Raw genomic sequence first — 21,386 nt, 5'->3', positions numbered from 1 at the left:
TATATTTGGGGGCTTAAATCTACCATCTTACTATTTGCTTTCTGCCTATTTTAGGTTTTTCACTTTTCTTTTGCCCTCTTTTGGATCGCTTAATAATTTTTATAATCCACTTTCTCTATTATCTTGTTAATTATACATTCTATTACTATTCATGTAGTAGTTACCCTAGTGATTACAAAATATATGCATGCATTACTCAAGTCTAGTATAATTAATTTTACCACATTATCTGACTGTAGAGTGCTCCTAAATAAATATGAGGTCACTTGCCTTCATTCCCCACTCCTATCTGTGATTCCAAAGCCCATACTTCTTCTGCTTTGTATCACTGTCTTGGAGGCCAAGTGATGTCGGTCATACACTTTGGCTTTTTAGCGCAAAGAAAGCAGTTTTATCTCGATCGAAAGGATTTGATGAACTGGTACCCATACATATCTGTATTTTCGTAAAATGTGTCCACCATTCCAAACAAATGGAACACAGTCACATCCTGAGCCCTAGAAAGCCATCGATCTAAATAGGGAAGCAATACTGTAAAACTAGGAAGTTGTATCTATTGAAGCCAGGGTAAGATGGAACCTGGAAGCCTTTTTATCCTACCTTGACCTATCTTCATTGACAGGTATTATTTGACATTCTTGAACCTGCCACTAGATGCCAGCAAATCCTAGAAAGGTTTGGTTTGTTGCAGTTGTAGGATTGCGTGTGCTTATATTTTCCAAATGTTCTACAGTGAACATGTATCATTTAAATGTTAGGGGAAAACAAAATTAACTCTACACATAGTAGGCACTTAATAGTAGTGACCACCTTATCCCTTCATCTTTGTTATGGAGCAAAATAATCCTATTCATTATTACTACCAAGCTATCAATTATGTCTCTTAGTTCTAGAACCCCAGTGTCTTTCCCAGTGACAAGACTTGTTCCACTCCCCCTAAGATTCAGTTTTCACATCGTTAAAACAAGGATAATAAAAAAAAAGACGAGGAAAATAATCCTTCCCCAAAGAGTTGAATAACTATGTAATGTCACAGTGTGTGTTCAAGAGCCAAGGGCTGTGCAAGTTGATCCCCAATCTGCTAAAGAAGCACACAGGAGCACAGGAATCCCTTGAAGGAGCACCCCAGGGTGCAGCTTGCCAAGAACACAGAGCACTTGGGAGACACGGTAGGAAAATAGTCTGGATCCATAGAGTGAGGAGCTGGGAAAAGAGTTTGTAGTTCTCTTGGTAGGTAGTAGATTGCCTCTCATAACATTTGAGTGATGATTATTAGAGCCAACTTCAGGGAAAGTGCTCTAGGCAGCCGTGTGTAAAGTGGCCTGTATTATAGAGGCATGGATCTTGGGATATTGAGCCACCCCATCTCTTCAGGGAGCTCTCTGTACAGTGTGGACGGTTCAGCCAATTTTAGTGAGAGAGAGAGAGAGAGAGAGAGAGGAGGAGGAGGAGGGAGGAGAGAGAGAGAAAAAAGTGGGGAAGAAAGAGAGGAGAGGAAGGAGGGGAGAGAGAGGAGAAAGTGTACATAAATGAAATTGAACAGATATACCTTCAGTCTTTGTATATTAAAAAAACATTTTATAAGCAATGTATAAGTCCACGTATATTGTTTCATAAGTGGCTTTAAAGATAACATCTTTATGTTTTCTTTTTCTTTAAAAAGAGCAAGAGAAAGTGGAGGCAGATGCCATCTACTGATCAGAATCAGAGTTGCAATTCTGAAAGTCTCAGGACAGGAGGCTTTGCAAGGGGAGGAGGGATTGAGAGAGGGGCTTGGATTTCTTGACGTCAGCCAGATCTTTCTGGAATTTACCACCCACTGTCAGTAATCCTCTAAATGTAGGACTTTCTGTGGTCTCTGAGCCCTAAAACTAGATATCCACTTCCTGCCTGAGCTCAAGAGAAAGCTGTTTGTGTGCGTGTGTGATTATTTGGGGTGAAGAAGTCTGAGACAGAAACATGCACATAAACAGACAGTTAAATCAATAGCTTTCATCTGCTTTTTCTCCAAGAAACCAGTGTATTGTGCACGTATTTCCAAAACATAATATACAGGATGTTCATAAAGTTCAAATGCAATTTTAAAATGCACACGAACTTTATGGATACCCTGTACATGTACCTAATTATTGCTGGTTGAGTTATGTATTTTTGCTTTTTAAAATATTTATTTATTTGGGCGGCGCCTGTGGCTCAGCGAGTAGGGCGCCGGCCCCACATGCCGAGGGTGGCGGGTTCAAACCCAGCCCCGGTCAAACTGCAACAACAAAAAAAAATAGCCGGGCGTTGTGGCGGGCGCCTGTAGTCCCAGCTACTAGGGAGGCTGAGGCAAGAGAATCGCGGAAGCCCAGGAGTTAGAGGTTGCTGTGAGCCGTGTGACGCCACGGCACTCTACCCGAGGGCGGTACAGTGAGACTCTGTCTCTACAAAAAAAAAAAAAAAAAAATATTTATTTATTTGTTTTTGCAGTTTTTGGCTGGGGCTGGGTTTGAACCCACCACCTCCAGCATATGGAGCCAGTGCCCTACTCCTTTGAGCCACAGGTGCTGCCCTTAAAATATTTATCTTAATAAATTTTCCTGATTACAAAATCTAAAACAAAACAAAATAGGGCAGCGCCTGTAGCTCAGCAGGTAGGGTGCCAGCCACATACACTGAGGCTAGAGGATTCGAACCTGGCCAGGGCCAGCTAAACAACCAAGACAACTGCAACAACAACAAAAAAAGCCGGTCATTGTGGTGGGCGCCTGTAGTCCCAGGTATTTGGGAGGCTGAGGCAAGAGAATCGCTTAAGCCCAAGAGTTTGAGTGACGCCACAGCACTCTACCCAGGGCGACATAGTGAAACTCTGTCTCAAAAATAAATAAATAAAATAAAACAAAACAAAATGGTATGTGTATATACCTTTATACCCTGTTTAATCTGCCTGACCCTCATTCCCTGACCCAAAGATATTCAGTGAAAATAGACGCATGTTCTCCAGATGTGTTTCTACTGCATGTAATTTACTAAATGTATAGCTATGTATAAAGAAAAATATTTACATAAAATGTTCAAAAATATACATATTCTTCCATATTATCATGTTATGAAAATTCTTCTAAAATTTGCCTATTTCATTTAGTACAATATCACTGATTTTCTCTGGCATTTTATTAGCTAGTGATAACTGGGCATAAATACTGCTCATGAAGTGGATTTTTTTTTTTTTTTATTGAGACAGAGTCTCACTTTGTCACCTTTGGTAGAGTGATATGAAATCATAACTCACAGCAACCTCCAACTCTTGGGCTCAAGGGATTCTCTTGCCTCAGCCTCCAGAGTAACTGATACTACAGGTGCCTGCCACAATGCCTTGCTATTTTTAGAGATGGGGTCTAGTTCTTGCTCAGGTTGTGAACTCAGGGCAATCCACCCTCCTCAACCTCTCAGAGTGCTAGGATTACAGGTGGGAGCCACTGCGCCTGGCTGAAGTGAATTTTCTGTTGACATCATTGACCCACCTATCTTGTAAATGTAAGCTTCTTACAGTTTTCAAACATTCTATTTTTCATATAACATTTGCCTTTTTTCTACTATATACCACATTTTAGGGGGTTTTTTATCTTTTTTTTTTTTGAGACAGAATCTCAAGCTGGCACCCTGGGTAGAGTGCTGTGGCGTCACAGCTCACAGCCCTCTTGGGCTTAAGTGATTCTCTTGCCTCCACCTCCCAAGTTGCAGAACTATAGGCGCCCACCACAACGCCAGGCTATTTTTTTTCTTTTTCTTTAATTTTTTTTTTATTGTTAAATCATAGCTGTGTACATTAGTGCAATCAAGGGGTAAAATGTGCTGATTTCATATACAATCTGAAATATTCTCATCAAACTGTTCAACGTAGCCTTCATGGCATTTTCTTAGTTATTGTATGCAGACATTTGTATTCTGCCTTTAGTAAGTTTCACCTGTACCCATTCTAAGATTGTACCATAGGTGTGGCCCCACCCATTACCCTCCCTTCACCCTAACCTTCCCTCTCCCTTCCCCTTCCTTGGCCCTTTCCCCATAGTCTTGTGCTATAGTTGGGTTATAGCCTTCATGTGAAAGCTATAATTTAGCTTCATAGTAGGGCTGAGTACATTGGATACTTTTTCTTCCATTCCTGAGAAACTTTGCTAAGAAGAATATGTTCCAGCTCCATCCATGTAAACATGAAAGAGGTAAAGTCTCCATCTTTCTTTAAGGCTGCATAATATTCCATGGTGTACATGTACCACAATTTGCTCGTCCATTAATGGGTCGATGGGCACTTGGGCTTCTTCCATGACTTAGCAATTATGAATTGGGCTCCAATAAACATTCTGGTACAGATGTCTTAGTTATAACCAGGCTATTGTTGTTGCAGTTGTCATTGTTGTTTAGCTAGCCAGGGCTGGGTTCAAACCCGCCAGCCTTAGTGTATGTGGCTCACAGGTAACCCCCGTGCTACAGGAACCAAGCCTTTTAATTTTTTTCTTGATAGAGTCTCACTTTGTCACCCTTGGAAGAGTGCTGTGATGTCACACCTCACAGCAACCTCAAACTCTTGGGCTTAAGTGATTCTATTGCCTCAGCCTCTCAAGTAGTTGGGACTATAGGCGCCCACCACAATGCCCAGCTTATTTTTAGAGATGAGGGTCTCACTCTTGCTCAGGCTAGTCTTGAACTCTTCAGTTCAAGCAATCCACTGGCCTAGGCCTCCCAGAGTGCTGCGATTGCAGTTGTGAGCCACTGTACCTGGCCTACTTAATTTTTTTTTATTTTAAAAAATATGGAACACTTCAAGAATTTGCATGTCATTCTTGCGCAAGGGACATGCTAATATTCTCTGTATATATGTTGCTGAAGCAAGCACTAAATTCTTCAATAATGTTGTTAATTAAGGTTATACTACAGCTTTGTGACTGGGCACCTGTAATCCTAGCATTCTTGGAATCCAAGGATTGTTTGAGCTCAAGAGCTCAAGGCTAGCGTTAGCAAGAGCAAGACCCCATCCGCACAAAAATTAGAAGAATTAGCTGGGCACAGTGGCACATACCTGTAGTCTCAGCTACCTGCGAGACTGAGGCAGGAGGATGGCTTGAACCCAGGAATTTGAGATTGCAATGAGCTACAGTGATGCCACCACACTCTAACTGGTGTGACAGAGCTAGACTCTGTCTCAAAAAAAAAAAAAAAAAAAGAAGGGCAGCACCTGTGGCTCAGTGAGTAGGGCTCCGGCCCCATATACCGAGGGTGGTAGGTTCAAAGCTGGCCCCAGCCAAACTGCAACAAAAATGTAGCCTGGCCAAAAAAATAAAGAAAAGAAAACAAAGAAAATAACATAGCCGGGCGTTGTGGCAGGTGGCTGTAGTCCCAGCTACTTGGGAGGCTGAGGCAAGAGAATCACCTAAGCCCAAGAGTCTGAGGTTGCTGTGAGCTGTGACGCCACGGCACTCTATCAAGGGTGACAAAGTGAGACTCTGTCTCTAAAGAAAAAAAAAAATATTATGGCTCAGCACCCACAGCACAGTGGTTACAGCACCAGCCACATGCACCAAGGATGGCAGGTTCAAACTGGGCCCACACCAGCTAAAGAACAAGGACAACTGAAACAAAAATAAAAAAACAGCTGATCGTTGAGGTGGGCACCTGTAGTCCCAGCTACTTGAGAGGCTGAGACAAGAGATTTGCTTAAACCCAAGAGTTTGAGGTTGCTGTGAGCTATGACGCCACAGCACTCTACCCAGGGTGACAGCTTGAGACTCTGTCTCAAAAAAAAAAAAAAAAAAAAAGATTATACAGCTTCGTAAACCTAAACTTATTGCAAAATAAAGTTTATTTTAAAAATAAATAATAGGCCAAGATTTGTGGCTCACACCTGTAATACTAGTACTTTGGGATCCTGAAGCATGAGAATTGCTCGAGTCAGGAGTTTAGCCTGAGCAAGAACAAGAGCAAGACCCCATCTCTACTAAAGATAGAAATACTTAACCAGGCCTGGTGCCACATACCTATAGTCCCAGCTACTTGGAAGACTGAGGCAGAAAGACCACTTGATTCCAGGAGTTTGAGGTTGCAGTGACCTATGATGAGGCCACTGTACTCCATCCAGCATGGGTGACAAACCAAGTCTCAAAAAATAATTAATTAATTACACTTATTAGAGAGTTATTATGAAAAAAAGGGAAAATAATAAATGTTGGTGAGGATGTGGAGAAATTAGAACCCTTATGGGATGTAAAATGGTGCACCCTCTGTGGAAAACACTATGGTAGTTCCTTAAAAAATTAAGCATAGAATAACCATATGATCCAGGAATTCCACTTTTAGGTATATACCCAAAAGAACTGAAAAGCAAGGACTTGAATAGATATTTGCATACTCATTCTCACAGCAGCATTAGTCACAATAGTCAAAACATAGAAACAACGCAAATGCCCATGAGTGGGTGAATGGATAAACAAATATGGTATATCCATACAGTAGAATTTTATTAAGCCTTAAAAAGGAAGAAAAGTCTGCCACATGCTATAAGATGACTGAACCTTGAAAACATTGTGGTAAATGAAAGACTGATACAGAAGGATAAAAACTGTATGGTTTCACTCATATGAGGTACTTTGTGTAGTCAAATTCATAGAGATAGAAAGGAGAATGAAGGGCTCAGTTCACCCATAGTACAGTGGTTACGGCACCAACCACATACACTGAGGCTGGCAGGTTGGAACCCAGCCCAGACCTGCTAAACAACAAATGACAACTGCAACAAAAAATAGCCAGGCGTTGTGGCAGGTGCCTGTAGTCTCAGTTACCTGGGAGACTAAGGCAAAAGAATCACTTAAGCACAAGAGTTTGAGGTTGCCAAGAGCTATGACGACTACTGAAGGCGACATAGTGAGACTCTGTCAAAGAAAGGAAGGAAGGAAGGAAGGAAGGAAGGAAGGAAGGAAGGAAGGAAGGAAGGAAGGAAGGAAGGAAGGAAGGAAGGAAGGAAGGAAGGAAGGAAGGAAGGAAGGAAGGAAGGAAGGAAGGAAGGAAGGAAGGAAGGAAGGAAGGAAGGAAGGAAGGAAGGAAGGAAGGAAGGAAGGAAGGAAGGAAGGAAGGAAGGAAGGAAGGAAGGAAGGAAGGAAGGAAGGAAGGAAGGAAGGAAGGAAGGAAGGAAGGAAGGAAGGAAGGAAGGAAGGAAGGAAGGAAGGAAGGAAGGAAGGAAGGAAGGAAGGAAGGAAGGAAGGAAGGAAGGAAGGAAGGAAGGAAGGAAGGAAGGAAGGAAGGAAGGAAGGAAGGAAGGAAGGAAGGAAGGAAGGAAGGAAAAAAAGAAAGGAGAGCAGTGGTTGCAGGGGCTGAGGAAGAGGAAAATAGGAAGTTATTTAATGGGTATAGAGTTTCAGTTATGCAAGATGAAGAGTACTGGTGGTTGCATACCAATGTGAATATACTTAATGCCACTGAATTGTACTCTTAAAAATGATTAAAATGCTACATTTTTTTGTTACGTGTAGTTTAACAGAAATTGAACAATACTCGGAGGAGTTTCAAATGCCAGTACCCAGAAGATTAGCATGTTCAAAGCCCTGGAGGCTTCAGGACACTAAGGGAAAAGCCTTAGATTAAATTCCAGCATTAACCACTCAGCCTCCACTAACTTCCAGCCCACATCCAAGGGTGGGGATTAACAGTGCATGAACACTGGAAGGCATTGCTCATTGAAATCATCTTAGAAGCCGCTTACCTCATTTGCCCATCTCTTTATATTGGCCAATGGGAATGCTTTATATAGCAGAAGAATTAGCCACATATAATTAGCAAATATTTGCTATAGCCATTTCAGACAAGCTTTACTGATTTTTTTTGCTACATGTGATGTTTTAATTTTTTTAGTAATATCATAATTTAAAAATAATACAACTCAATATTTTTATTTTTATTTATTTATTTATTTATTTATTTTGTAGAGACAGAGTCTTACTTTATGGCCCTTGGTAGAGTGCCGTGGCCTCACACAGCTCACAGCAACCTCCAACTCCTGGGCTTAAGCAATTCTCTTGCCTCAGCCTCTCGAGTAGCTGGGACTACAGGCGCCCGCGACAACGCCCGGCTATTTTTTGGTTGCAGTTTGGCCGGGGCCGGGGGTTTGAACCCGTCACCCTCGGTATATGGGGCCGGTGCCCTACCGACTGAGCCATAGGCGCCGCCCAACAACTCAATATTTTTAAAAAGTTCAGCAGTATGTTCACCAGCATCAATTGCCTAGAGAGATTAGAGCACTTAGGGCCCTGGAGGCTTCCAAATACAATGGGAAAAGCTTTAGAGTAATTCTGGGTTTCACTACTAATCTGGCATTTACAAGGCAGTTTCCCTGATTTACTTAACCTCCTGACTTACCAAGCCTTGCTCTGAATTATGGATTTAATAATTAATAATTTGAATAGCTGTTAAGATCAAGAAAGATATTGGGAGCCTGGAGTGATTAACCTCACCCACAAGGCTCCTGAAGATGGGAGATGAAATCACCAATGCCTAGGTGACCTGATCCAGGGAATCAGTGACTGACCTCTCCCACTTTAAGGGAATGACATTGTGTCACCCACTGCCTAACTGTACAGCTCAAGTCATAGGTCCAGGTACACCACACACTATGACGTCCATGCTTGGAATCCAGGCCATTTACCTCCCCCAACCCTCTCAGATCAGTATGATTCTCCTCAGGGATGTCCAACCTTTTTTTTTTTTGCGGTTTTTGGCCAGGGCTGGGTTTGAACCCGCCACCTAAAGCATATAGGGCCAGCACCCTACTCCGTTGAGCCATAGGCACTGCCCCTTTTTTTCTTTTTTCCTCTGGAAGAATAAGAGTTGTGTTGGGCTACACATTGAATACACAAACACTAACACAAGCTGATTAGCACCAAAAAAGGTCCATACATACTTTTTGTGATATCTAGCACCACAGAAAAGCAAAAAATGTCCTCACAGGCTCGGTGCCCATAGCACAGTGGTTAAGGGCACTGGCCACATACACCAAGGCTGGCAGATTCGAACCCAGCCTACTAAACAACAATGACAACTGCAACAACAACAACAAAAATAGCCAGGCGTTGTGGCGGGCGCCTGTAGTCCCAGCTACTTGGGAGGTTGAGGCAAGAGAATCGCTTAAGCCCAAGAGTTTGAGGTTGCTGTGAGCTGTGACACCACAGTACTCTACCAAGGGCAACACAGTGAGACTCTGTCTCCAAAAAAAAAAAAAAAAAAAAGGGTCCTCACAAAATCAGTATGTGGGCCTGTAGGCCACAGGTTGGATGCCCCTTCTGGGTATTCTATAAGGGATAAGTGCTGTTTTTGTTTGTTTATTATCTGCATTAGTGGTTCTCAGACTGTGGTCTTTGGACCAATAGCATCAGCATCACTTGGGTACTTATTAGAAATGCATATCCTTCAGCCTTACTTAGATGGTCTGAATCAGAAACTCTAGGGGTGGAACTCAGCCATTAGTGTTTACACATCTACAAAAGATGCATGCTGAAGTTTGAGAACCTCTGCTCTCTCAAATGACTGAGAGAGTTTTATACACTATCACTTCTTCTGAGCCTCAGTCTCCTCAGTGGAGGTGATAAATTTTCCCACTTCACCATAGTGGTGTGAGAAATAAATTGTAATCCTGTGCAGATGGTTATCTAGTGATACTTCCATGTTGTAAGATGAATTACCTTCTGGGGTTGATAAAAGAATAACAAATTGGCTCTGCCCCTATAGCTCAAGCAGCTAAGGCACCAGCCACATACACCAGAGCTGGCGGGTTCAAATCCAGCCCGGGCCTGCCAAACAACAATGACAACTACAACAACAAAAAAAAAAAAGCCGGGCATTGTGGCGGACACCTGTAGTCCCAGCTACTTGGGAGGCTGAGGCAAGAGAATCACTTAAGCACAGGAGTTGGGGTTACTGTGAGCTGTAATGCCATGGCTCTCTACCCAGGGCAACATCTTGAGGCTCTGTCTCAAAAACAAAAAAAAGAATAAAAAGTCCATATTAAAAAAAAAAAATCAACAAATTGTACCCCACATATGCAAAATGTATTCATGATCTATGTGTATTTGACTTAATAAAGAAAAAGAAGAAAAAATGTGCTTTTTTTGTCTTCCTTAATTTATCTTTTAAGTGACTCTAAGAGAAAACATAATGAAACAATCTACAAAGAATGCATGGCACACAGTAAGACTTTAACAAATGTCAGTCCTGGCCTACTCTGCTCTCCCTTTCATATAAACTGTGTAGAACAGAAGTACTATAGACAGCATCTGGACATGTAAGCAAGAAATGAAATATACATAAATAAATAAATAACACACATTTCCATAATGTATGAATCTTTAGGGCTATGGGGTTTTTTTTGTTTGTTTGTTTTTTGAGACCGAGCCTCAAGCTGTCATCCTGGGCTTCATCCTCACAGCAACCTCCAACTCCTGGGCTTAAGCGATTCTCTTGCCTCAGCCTCCCAAGTAGCTGGGACTACAGGCGCCCGCCACAATGCCCAGCCATTTTTTGGTTGTAGTTGTCATTGCTGTTTGGCAGGCCCGGGCTGGATTCAAACCCACCAACTCTGGTGTATGTGGCCGGTGCCTTAGCTGCTTGAGCTATAGGCACCAAGCCTAGGGCTATGTATTAATCTAATTGCAGGATGAGTCCTAAGGCAAGAAAATATTCTGCCATTTTTTTATTCCAGGTGCTTACTGCACTTAGTTCAGCTTTAGATTGACATTGGAGAGAAATCATTCCTGCCTATTCAGTCTGGCTAGATATCTATCAATGTCCAGCCAGGGCATTGGTCAGGCAAAGTATGGTAGTAGCCAACCTGAGGCTCCAGGCTAACACAAACATTACCATCTTGCCTGGGCCACTGTCTAGAGCAGACCAGTTACTCAGCATATGGGAATGAATAGATGAATGAAAGAACGCATTGGGCTCAGTACTCTTGTGGAGTACTGCTCAGCCGTAAAAAGGAATGAAATAATACCCTTTGCAGCAACTTGAATTGGAACCGGAGAACACTCTCCTATGTGAAGTATCTCAAAAATAGAAAAACAAACACCGCCGGGTGGCGCCTGTGGCTCAGTCGGTAAGGCGCCGGCCCCATATACTGAGGGTGGCGGGTTCAAACCCAGCCCCGGCCAAACTGCAACCAAAAAATAGCCAGGCATTGTGGCAGGCGCCTGTAGTCCCAGCTACTCAGGAGGCTGAGGCAAGAGAATCGCTTAAGCCCAGGAGTTGGAGGTTGCTGTGAGCTGTGTGAGGCCACGGCACTCTACCGAGGGCCATAAAGTGAGACTCTGTCTCTACAAAAAAAAAAAAAAAAAACACTACATGTTTTCATTAATAAGAGAGAGCTAAAAAATAGGTATACATGGTCATATAGTAAAGGACATTGGAAACTAAGGAGGGGGGGATAAGGGATAAAAATATACCTATTGGGGACAATGTACACTACTCTGGTGACAAGCACTGTAAAAGCCCTGACTTCAGCATTATTCAATTCATCCATGTAACAAAAACGCTTGTATCCTGTACACACACACACACATATATATATTTTTTGAGACAGAGTCTCACTCTGTCACCTAAGTTGGGTGAAGTGACCTCATCATAACTCACTGCAACCTTGAACTCCTGGGCTCAAGCGATCATCCTGCCTCAGTTTCCCAGGTAGCTTGGACTATAGGTGTTTATATATTTTTTTTAATTTTTTGAGATAAAGTCTTGCCTGGATAGAGTGCAATGGCATAATCATAGGTCACTGCAACCTCAAACTATGGGCTGAAGTGATCCTCCTGCCTCAGCCTCCCAAGTAGTTGTGACTACAATTGTGTACCACTGTGTCTAGATAATTTTTCTGTTTTTAGTAGAGATGGGGTCTCATTCCTGCTGTGGCTGGTCTCAACTCCCAGCCTCAAGCAATCCTCCAGCCTTGGCCTCCCAAAGTAACAGAATTATGGGCATGAACCACTGTTCCAACCTCCCCTTAATATTTCAAAATTTTAAAAAAACAGTAAAAATTCAACTTCTCTGATGTAACACACACACACACACACACAAATCAGTAAAAAAAGGAAATCTGAAGAGGTTTCCACTATCCAAAGATAGAATTTGAGCATTAAAAAAGACTACAATATGGGCAGCGCCTGTGGCTCAGTGAGTAGGGCACCGGTCCCATATACCAAGGGTGGTGGGTTCGAACCCAGCCCCGGCCAAACTGCAACAAAAACACAGCCGGGCGTTGTAGCAGGCGCCTGTAGTCCCAGCTACTCGAGAGGCTGAGGCAAGAGAATTGCCTAAGCCCAGGAGTTGAAGGTTGCTGTGAGCTGTGACGCCACGGCCCTCTACCAAGGGTAACAAAGTAAAGACTCTGCCTCTAAAAAAAAAAAAAAAAAAAAAAACTACAATCGATTGAAACACATTGAATATATTTTTAAAACTGTCAACACTGTTCCCAGAAAAAATATACAAATGGCCCAAAATACATGAAAGAAAATTTTTGTTCAACTTTATTCATAGTAACAGGAATATAAATTAAAACTAAACTGAATATGATTTCTCATTTATAAGACTGGCAAAAATTGAAAGGTTTGACTACATATTCTTTTGATGAGGCTGTAAACAAGCCCTCTCATGCTTTGATGGTGAGAATGTAAAATAGCACTACCCCAACAGTGGGAAAATGGTCAATATCCAGCAAAATTACATAAACATTTATCCTCTTAGCATTCCTACTCATGGGAATCCATCCCAAAGACACACTGGCAAAAATAGATATTCACAACATATATCCCAGGTTATTCATTACAACTCTAGATGTAATAGCAGAATGTAAAAAAAAAAAAAAAAAAAAACTCAACTAAACATTCATCAATAAGAGACTGATTGAATCAAATGTATTCCATCCAGTGGGTGGAATACTATGAAGCTGTAAAAATAATGAAGAGTACATTCTCTATGTACTCCTTTGGAGTTATCTCCTCGTATACTTTTAGGTGAAAAAAGCAAGATGAAGAAAAGTATGTAAAGTATGCTACCATTTAAAAAGGGAGAGGAGGAATGAGTACATAGGTAAAAGATTTCATAGATGCCATGTAAAATGTGCTTCCTCATATAATGCACACCTACATTTTTCACCTAAACTTGCAGTGAAACACCCCTTGGGAAAGTGGCCAGGCTCCCGGCTGGGAAAGACACGTCTTAGAAGAGCTAACATTTCCCTGGTAAACGTGCAGCTCTGCAAATCTTTTCCACACTCCTGTAAGCCACCCACTCTTTGAAGGCTTCCCCTTCCCTCTCTCCCAGGAGCCCTTCCCTCTCCACCTGAAGGGCCCCAGAGGGTCCTTCCCTCCCGACAGAGAGAGTTGGTCACACACATGGCTACCAGGGTGGGAGCGGCCCATGGGCAGTCATGAGGGTCCCTGAGGCCTGTGCATGGCCCCTGGTCTCCTCCCCCATGACTACACCTCTGGCGTTGGAGCTCACTCTGCAAAGCCGCTGCCCCACTGCCAGCCCACCACCACCACCTCCCTTATCACAGAGCTCAGGGGAGGCCACTCTGTCCCTCTCCCACCAGATTCCTCCTCGACGCTCCCAGGCTGGACTATAACCCCTTCGGGAGGTCAGCCTAAAAGGCCTGCTGGGCTTCCTCCTCCCATCCCTCCACCCCTGTACTATCCATGTATGATGTGCATCCTTCGCTCAATATTTTGGGCAAAAAAGTACTCATTATACACAGCAAAATATGGTAATTTCCTTAAATTAGATTAAAATAATAGACTCCAAATGCAGTTCCACCTGGTTCTCCCAACTGGTAGCTCGGTGTGATTGGCAGCAGCCAGGTAACCAAGCTTTGTGAAGACCCACAAGCACTTAAATACCCACCATGCCCATTGCAGCCACCGCCAAGATTTCTAAGAAGAAAATCAATTCAGCTAAAGAAAGAGCCCAAGAAAAACTCTGCAGGTTGTAGGTCAAACCTGTTCCTGCAAAAATTGAAACTAAGTCATAAACAAAAGCAACAGGAAAGGATCAACCTTCAGAAGAAAAGTGTAACCTGAAGGAAAGGAGGAGAAATAGGGAAACTCACTGGAGTGACTAAACAAGAATCTATCTAGGGTGGCGCCTGTGGCTCAGTGAGTAGGGCACCGGCCCCATATACGGAGGGTGGCAGGTTCAAACCCAGCCCCTGCCGAACTGCAACAAAAAAATAGCCAGGTGTTGTGGCGGACGCCTGTAGTCCCAGCTGCTCGGGAGGCTGAGGCAGGAGAATCGCGAAGCCCAGGAGCTGGAGGTTGCTGTGAGTCCTGTGACATCACGGCACTCTACCGAGGGTGGTAAAGTGAGACTCTGTCTCTACAAAAAAAAAAAAAAAAAAAATCTATCTAAAGACTGCAACAAAGGGAAAACAAAAAAAGGAGAACCCAATCTCTCCAACAGTAGGATGAAAAGAACCCAAGTCTGACTGGCAGTTATCAGTGGCCCCAATACCTTTCTTCTTCTACAATATGGAGAAATAGTTGTTATGAACTATCTTGAAAATACAAATTTTTGGCTCAGCCCCTGTAGCTCAAGCAGCTAAGGCACCAGCCATATACACCAGAGCTGGCGGGTTCGAATCCAGCCCAGGCTTGCCCAAAAACAATGACAACTATAACCAAAAAATAGCTGTGCATTGTGGCAGGCACCTATAGTCCCAGCTACTCGGGAGGCTGAGGCAAGAGAATTGCCTAAGCCCAAGAGCTGGAGGTTGCTGTGAGCTGTGACGCCAGGACATTCTACCCTGTTTCCCCGAAAATAAGACAGTGTCTTATTTTAAGGTGTGCTCCCAAAGATGTGCTAGGTCTTATTTTCAGGGGACGTCTTATCTTTCCTGTAAGTAGGTCTTATTTTTGGAGGATGTCTTATTTTCAGGGAAACAGGGTACCGAGGGTGACAAAGTGCTCTGTCTCAAAAAACAAAACAAAAAAAAGTCATATCCTTACTAAGGATTAAACTCATCACAGACATAAATGCCCCATTGGTCTAGTTTAGTGGAAATAGTTTGGCAAAAGTAATAGTGAGGTCAGAAAAGGGAGTATAATTAATACATATATATAATTAAATGTCTGCCTACTAGGAAATGTAGCACTTTCCTCTCCCACTCTTTAATTCAGACTATCATAACTTAACTGCCGAGGCACCATGTTTTTCCTATCACCTTGAGTCATTTATATCTGCTGTTCCTTCTACCTAGACTTCCCTTATCTGTCCTCCACACTTGATGGACTGATTTTTGCTTATCCTTTACATTTTTTCTTATGCATTGCATTGGCTAAATATTTGTGTCCCTCCCCATCAAAAAATTCATATGATGGGCAGCGCCTGTGGCTCAATGGGTAGGGCACCGGCCCTATATACCAAGGATGGCAGGTTCAAACCCAGCCCCGACCAAACTGCAAGAAAAAAATAGCCAGGTGTTGTGGCAGGCACCCGTAGTCACAGCTACTTGGGAGGCTGAGGCAAGGGAATCACCTAAGCCCAGGAGTTGGAGATTGCTGTGAGCTGTGACGCTACAGCACTCTACCGAGGGTGATAAAGTGAGACTCTGTCTCAAAAAAAAAAAATCATATGTTGAAAGCCTAATCCCAATGTGATGATATGAGAAAGTGGAGCCTTTGGGAGATAATTAGGTCATAAGAATAGTGCCCTCATGAATGGGATTAATGCCCTTATAAGGCCAGAGAGCCAGCTTGTCCTTTTATGCCATGTTAGAGTACGGGGAGAAGTCAGCAGTCTGTAACCTAGAAGAGGGCCCTTACCAGAACCCAACCATGCCAGCGCCCTGATCTTGGACTCCAGAACTATAAAAAATTAATTTTTGTTGTTTACAAGTCACCAAGTCCATGGTACTTTGCTATGACAGTCCATACTGACAATGACAGACACCATTTTCTTTGGGAAACCTTCCATACATCAATGGTGTGCTGCAGTGAGTTTGCCCTGACTTACAAGAGCCAATTTAAGCACATCTCTCCTCACTCAACGTTCAGGGACATCAAGTACGTTGAAATTGTCCATTATGGAAGTATTTACACCATGGAAATCAACAAACACTGCAAATCAAGGCGCTTTTTTTTCTTTGAGACAGAGCCTCAAGCTGTCACCCTAGGTAGAGTGCTGTGGCATCACAGCTCACAGCAACCTCCAGATCCTGGGCTCAAGCAATTCTCCTGCCTCCGCCTCCCAAGTAGCTAGGACTACAGGTGCCCCCCACAATGCCCGGCTATTTTTTGGTTGCAGCCATCATTGTTGTTTGGTGGGCCCAGGCTGGATTCGAACCTGCCTTCTCAGGTGTATGTGGCTGGTGCCTTAGCCACTTAAGCCACAGACACCGAGCCAAATCAGAGCGCTTTTCTTTACACAATTGTTAGACATTTACCAGCACATCACTACCCTCCACCCCCATTCCAAATGTGGTCAGATGGCTCTGCTATAGGTTCTGAAAATACCCTCATTACTATGTATTATAGGTTACTTGTCTGTCTTCCCCTACAGGTTGAAATTTTCTTGAGAGTAAAGACATTATAGCTCTAGAATCTTACTGAGTGTCTGCCTTACAAAAGGTACTATAGGGAATTTTAAACTTTTTCTCTGAAAGTTTGTGTCAAAGGATGTTAAAATGAATTAACAACAAACAGACTAAGAGGGAAGAGTGTACAAGTTTACTCATGTGTGTAAACATGGGACCTAAATAAAATGTGAGACTTGAAAAAAGGGCCACATGGTAGAAGTTTTATACTATCTTGAGCTCCTTGAGAAGGAAAAGGGCATGGGGCTTCTCAGGGGAAGGTGCAACACAGCATGGGAGAGTGAAGGCAGGCAAGCGTGCCAAAGCAGTCTTGTTATGTAGATAAAATCTTTTCTGGTAATCTCAAATCTAAGAAAGAATACATAGTCTTCTGTGATAAAGGTTTCTTCGTCAGACCTTTAAAAGTGTCCAACTTTAGTCTCCTTTTCATGTGTTAATCTTTTTTAAATTTTCGAAAAATTCCCTAAATTTAGGGGGCTGTGTCAGAGAAAGTCTGGCTGTTTATTTCACTAATGTAGGTTTCTTTCTACAGATGAACATCTCCTCCTTAAAATGGCAGCTTTTCATAGCTATTCCTATGCTTTGAAGTTCCTCTGAATAGCCATATAAAAATTATGTCAAAGAAATAGATTTGGGGGGTGAAATATTCTGGTTTCCTTCAGTACTAGTCTCCTTTGGAAGATGGGTTATCTGAATGAATGACTGGAATGCATAGCTATAAAACACTTTCCAGTTCTGGGAGAAACATTATCAGAGAAGACAGTTTCTGGCTGCTATCTGCAGTGATTATCCGTCTACCCAGAAAGCATGAAATCAGAGCAAGGGGAGTGAGTAGGATACTTTCTATGGCCTGTGCATCAAGCCATGACTTGATATAGACCTTTCATCTAGACCAAAGCTATACATGTGCCCTCCAGAATTGACCATGCTTTATCCAACAGCACATACCTATTGTGCTTGCCTCTCTTAACTCGCACTTTTCTAGGCTGACATTGCTCATAAGCCACTCCTTATGTTTAACAAGGGACTGCAATAGCATGAAGATACAGCAATACCTGGCATAGCAGATTTCCTAATCCACTCATATACAGTAGATAGAAATGGTACCACATAGTTCTGATGTAGAGGAGAACCCCTGTAAAACAACTATGACCAGACCCTCAGTTCTAGCTCAGTTATCCAACCCTTGTTAGTGGCTACAAATTCCTGGACAGCAGGAAGCATCCTTGGAGCTACCAGGAATATTTAAGGAGGAATACACCGTAGTCTTTCTATTAAAAGTATGATCTGGTCTCAGCTCCTGTGGCTCAAGTGGCTAAGGTGCCAGCAACATACACCTGAGCTGGCGAGTTTGAATCCAGTCGGACCCACCAAACAACAATGACAGCTGCAACCAAAAAATAGCTGGGCATTGTGGTGGGTGCCTGTAGTCCCAATTACTTGGGAGGCAGAGGCAGGAGAATCTCTTGAACCCAGGAGTTGGATGTTGCTGTGAGCTGTGATGCTACGGCACTCTACCCAGGCACTCTACAGCTTGAGGCTCTGTCTCAAAAAAACAAAAAAAAGTATGATCCGAAGACAAGCAGCATCAGCTTGTTGGACATGCAGAATCTTAGGTCCCAGTCCCAAACCTATTGGATTAGAGCCTTCATTTTAATCAGATTCCCTAGATGAAATGTATACACATGTAAGTTCAAGAAATGCGGATCTATAGAATTAGGGACTTAGAGCCATAGAGTTCAGGGTATTAACATTAATGGCACTTCATAACGATAAATACTATTATGTATCATAAAAATATGCTAAAGATTTACATTCATTTTGTCACTGAATCAAAAAAGAACTTTATGACTCAGAAAATTTAAATGAACCTACCCCTGAAGCTACAAAGCATACCACCTGAAAAGGAAGCACCCTGATAAACACCACAGGTAAACAAAGCCCAGGTTTGAGTCCCGTCTGTTCCATTCACTGATAGAGTGATCCTAAAAGAAATAATTAACCTTTCTGAAGATCCATTTCTTCATTTCTAAAATATTAACAGTACTTTTTCTTTCAGAGTGGTGGTGGGAATTAAATGAGAAAACCTATATAAAGTGACTGGCATGTTGTAGTTACTCATTAAATGTAAATTCCCTCCTTCCCGGCTACCTTCTTTCTGAAAAGAAATAAATTCCTCATAAAACAAACAGCATAACCATGCCATGTAGCTCCTTTGGAAACTTAGCAGCAAAAAGGAAAATAAGCACTATTTTGTACATTATGTAGTAATTTCAAGACCATTTTTATGTGGTACAATAAGTAGGTGTGATGGAGCTAGGGTTGAAAGGAAAAAAAACATTACCTTCTTTTTAAATGAATTGTTGAGATTTCCTTTTACTCTTTGGACTCTCTAGATTAATATCGGGAGTGAATAATGTATTCATCTATGATCTTTTGAAGCATATTTTGGCCTTGTGTCTTTACTTATCAAAACACAGACACAAGCATAGACAAACAGGAAGGAAAGAGTGGGCAATTCAGCTCCCACACAGCCTTTTCCAATTCAGGGCCACCATAATTAAATCCTCTCCTCTTCACATTTGCTTGTTTCGTTATCTGATTTTTTTTTTTTTTAGAAATTATGCAGTTTTATAATTTTCTCTGTTGCTTCTTCATAAAATTGTGAAATTCACAAATTCAAAATTGTGAATTCACAAAATTCACAAATAATTTCACAATTCAACACATTTAGGAAGCTTCTTTATTACTTTCTTCCGTTTTTACTTTTTTAGGCAAAAATGGATCCATTTTTAGTAACAAACCTTCACTTGTTGAAGAACGAAGGAAAGCATGTACCACAAAGGGACCCAAACTCAGTGGTCTGTGCTTACAAACTTCATTAATAACTGCTTGCAGATTGGCAATTATCTGGTCACTTGACATATTCAATGCTGCTATTTTGGTCCTCAGAAAGTTCTCCCTTTCTTCATCTACCTTAATTTCAAGTCCATATTGAAATAGTTCAAGCATTTGGGGGATGTCACGGCCAATAGAATTTCGATTAAGCTTTGGAAATCTTTTTTTCAGTTTCTTCCTTAATGGGTGAAGCTCAGGCATTATTTCTGGGACAGCTACATAAAAGTCTACATGAATTTCATCATCCAAAATCTTCTGAATCAGATCAGTTCCTCCTGCAAAAGTAGCTCCATTTTCTTTTGCTATTTTAACCTCTTCTGCATTCCCTGTAAATACAGCAACTTTATTGATTTCTGAAGAGAATGGGTATGGTAACCTAACAACACTGGCAAATGGTTCCACTTTTTTCTTCTTTCCCAGTGCCATATCCAATGTCAAATCAAGATAAACACCTTGCCTTGGATTAGTAAAGTCAAGAATTTGAAATTTCTTAAGTAAGGGAATCGCTTTCTCCACGTCATATATCTGCCTTGGGTATAACCGTTTTAAATAGACGTCATCCTCAGACTCACCTTCCATGTAAGAGTACCACTTTATTTTTTCTACATCATCTTTTTTTTCATCTTGTGCTTTGTCTTTAGCACCTTTTTTGTTTTCTTTGCGGGCTTTGTAGCAGCAGAAAAATGTCTGTTGGGCCCCAGAATGTTTACAGAACAAGGATAAAGCAATGTCTGACAAACCATCTTGGAAAAACAATGCCTTTGATGATGTATCAAAACAAAGCACCCAAAGGCAGCTGCCATCTTGACCACTCCGGATGGTGTTCGCAAAATTGATCCTCATTATCTGATTTTTATCTGGCCACCCCCCCACCTCCTACTCTGTCAACCTTAGTAGCAATCTTGTCAGGGTTTTGCTGTTGCTGTTATTTGTTGTTGTTTCCTTGCTGCTGGATCCTTTGAGTTTAGCATAGGACCCAGCACTAGGTAGTGTGGTCACTAAATATTTGTTGAACTAATGAGTACAGGGTAGGTAAAATTAAGAGGACAGTGGTGGTTTAAAAAGATATCCACAAATTATTTAATATTCCCCCCTCTAAAAGTTGGGGCTAACCGCCCCCTCCCTTACGTGTGGGCTGGACTTAGTGACTCACAACTAAAAGAACATGGCAGAAATGACAGTGTGTGCCTAGATCATAAAAGGCATCATAGCTTTCTCCTTTATCTCTCTCTTTCAGATTATTCACTTGGAGGAATCCAGTAGCCAGGTCATGAGGACATTCTGGCAGCCCTGGAAAGAAACCTTCATGGTGAGGAACCCAGGCATCTTGATTTTGCAAATGGCTCTATGAACCAACTTGGAAATGAATCTTTTAACTCTAAACCTTCAAATGACTACCGACTCAGCCAATATCTAAACTGCAACCTCATGAGAGACTCAGAGCCAGAATCACCCAACTTAGCCATTTCAAGATTCTTGACCCCAGAAATATGTGAGATAATGAAGGTTTATTGTTTTAAGCTGCTAATTTGGGGGGTCAGTTGTGCAGCAATAGATAATCAACAAGAGACTTTCAAACAAATTTGTCCCCTCAAAAGGCAGATATTACTATATACATGCTACTTACTATATACATGTCTGAAGCTGCCATTCTGTGCTCCCTTGTTTTAATAATCTCTGCCTACGGAACACATCACTTGCCTATTCTTTTTCATGTAGTAGTCAGCTATTGTGGAGGCCATAATATTTGTTTAAGGGTAAAATCGAATGAGCAAAATGAACACACCTGAAATTATGATAGGTCAACCACAGGGAACTGTTAAGCTCTTCACAAGGAACCAAGAGACAAGAAATCAGGATGGCTGGAAAAGTAAAAAGTAGTTTCAGGCCA

General features: G+C 42.0%; 1 protein-coding gene and 1 pseudogene across 1 annotated transcript; both read right to left on the bottom strand.

The window, feature by feature from the left end:
• Positions 1-4,786: 4,786 nt before the first annotated feature.
• LOC128578773 (uncharacterized) lies at positions 4,787-4,885 on the bottom strand (annotated as a pseudogene).
• A 14,442-nt stretch (positions 4,886-19,327) lies between these two features.
• On the bottom strand, positions 19,328-20,298 carry LOC128577697 (39S ribosomal protein L1, mitochondrial-like). The gene is given in 2 exon segments (XM_053579979.1): positions 19,328-20,148; positions 20,151-20,298. Coding segments are annotated over 2 exon segments (969 nt in total).
• Between the last annotated feature and the right edge of the window lie 1,088 nt (positions 20,299-21,386).

The sequence above is a fragment of the Nycticebus coucang genome, chromosome X (genome assembly GCF_027406575.1).
Source record: "Nycticebus coucang isolate mNycCou1 chromosome X, mNycCou1.pri, whole genome shotgun sequence".
Lineage (NCBI taxonomy): Eukaryota > Metazoa > Chordata > Mammalia > Primates > Lorisidae > Nycticebus > Nycticebus coucang.
Note: the sequence above shows the minus strand (reverse complement) of the source record. Positions and strands in the feature narration are given on the sequence as shown.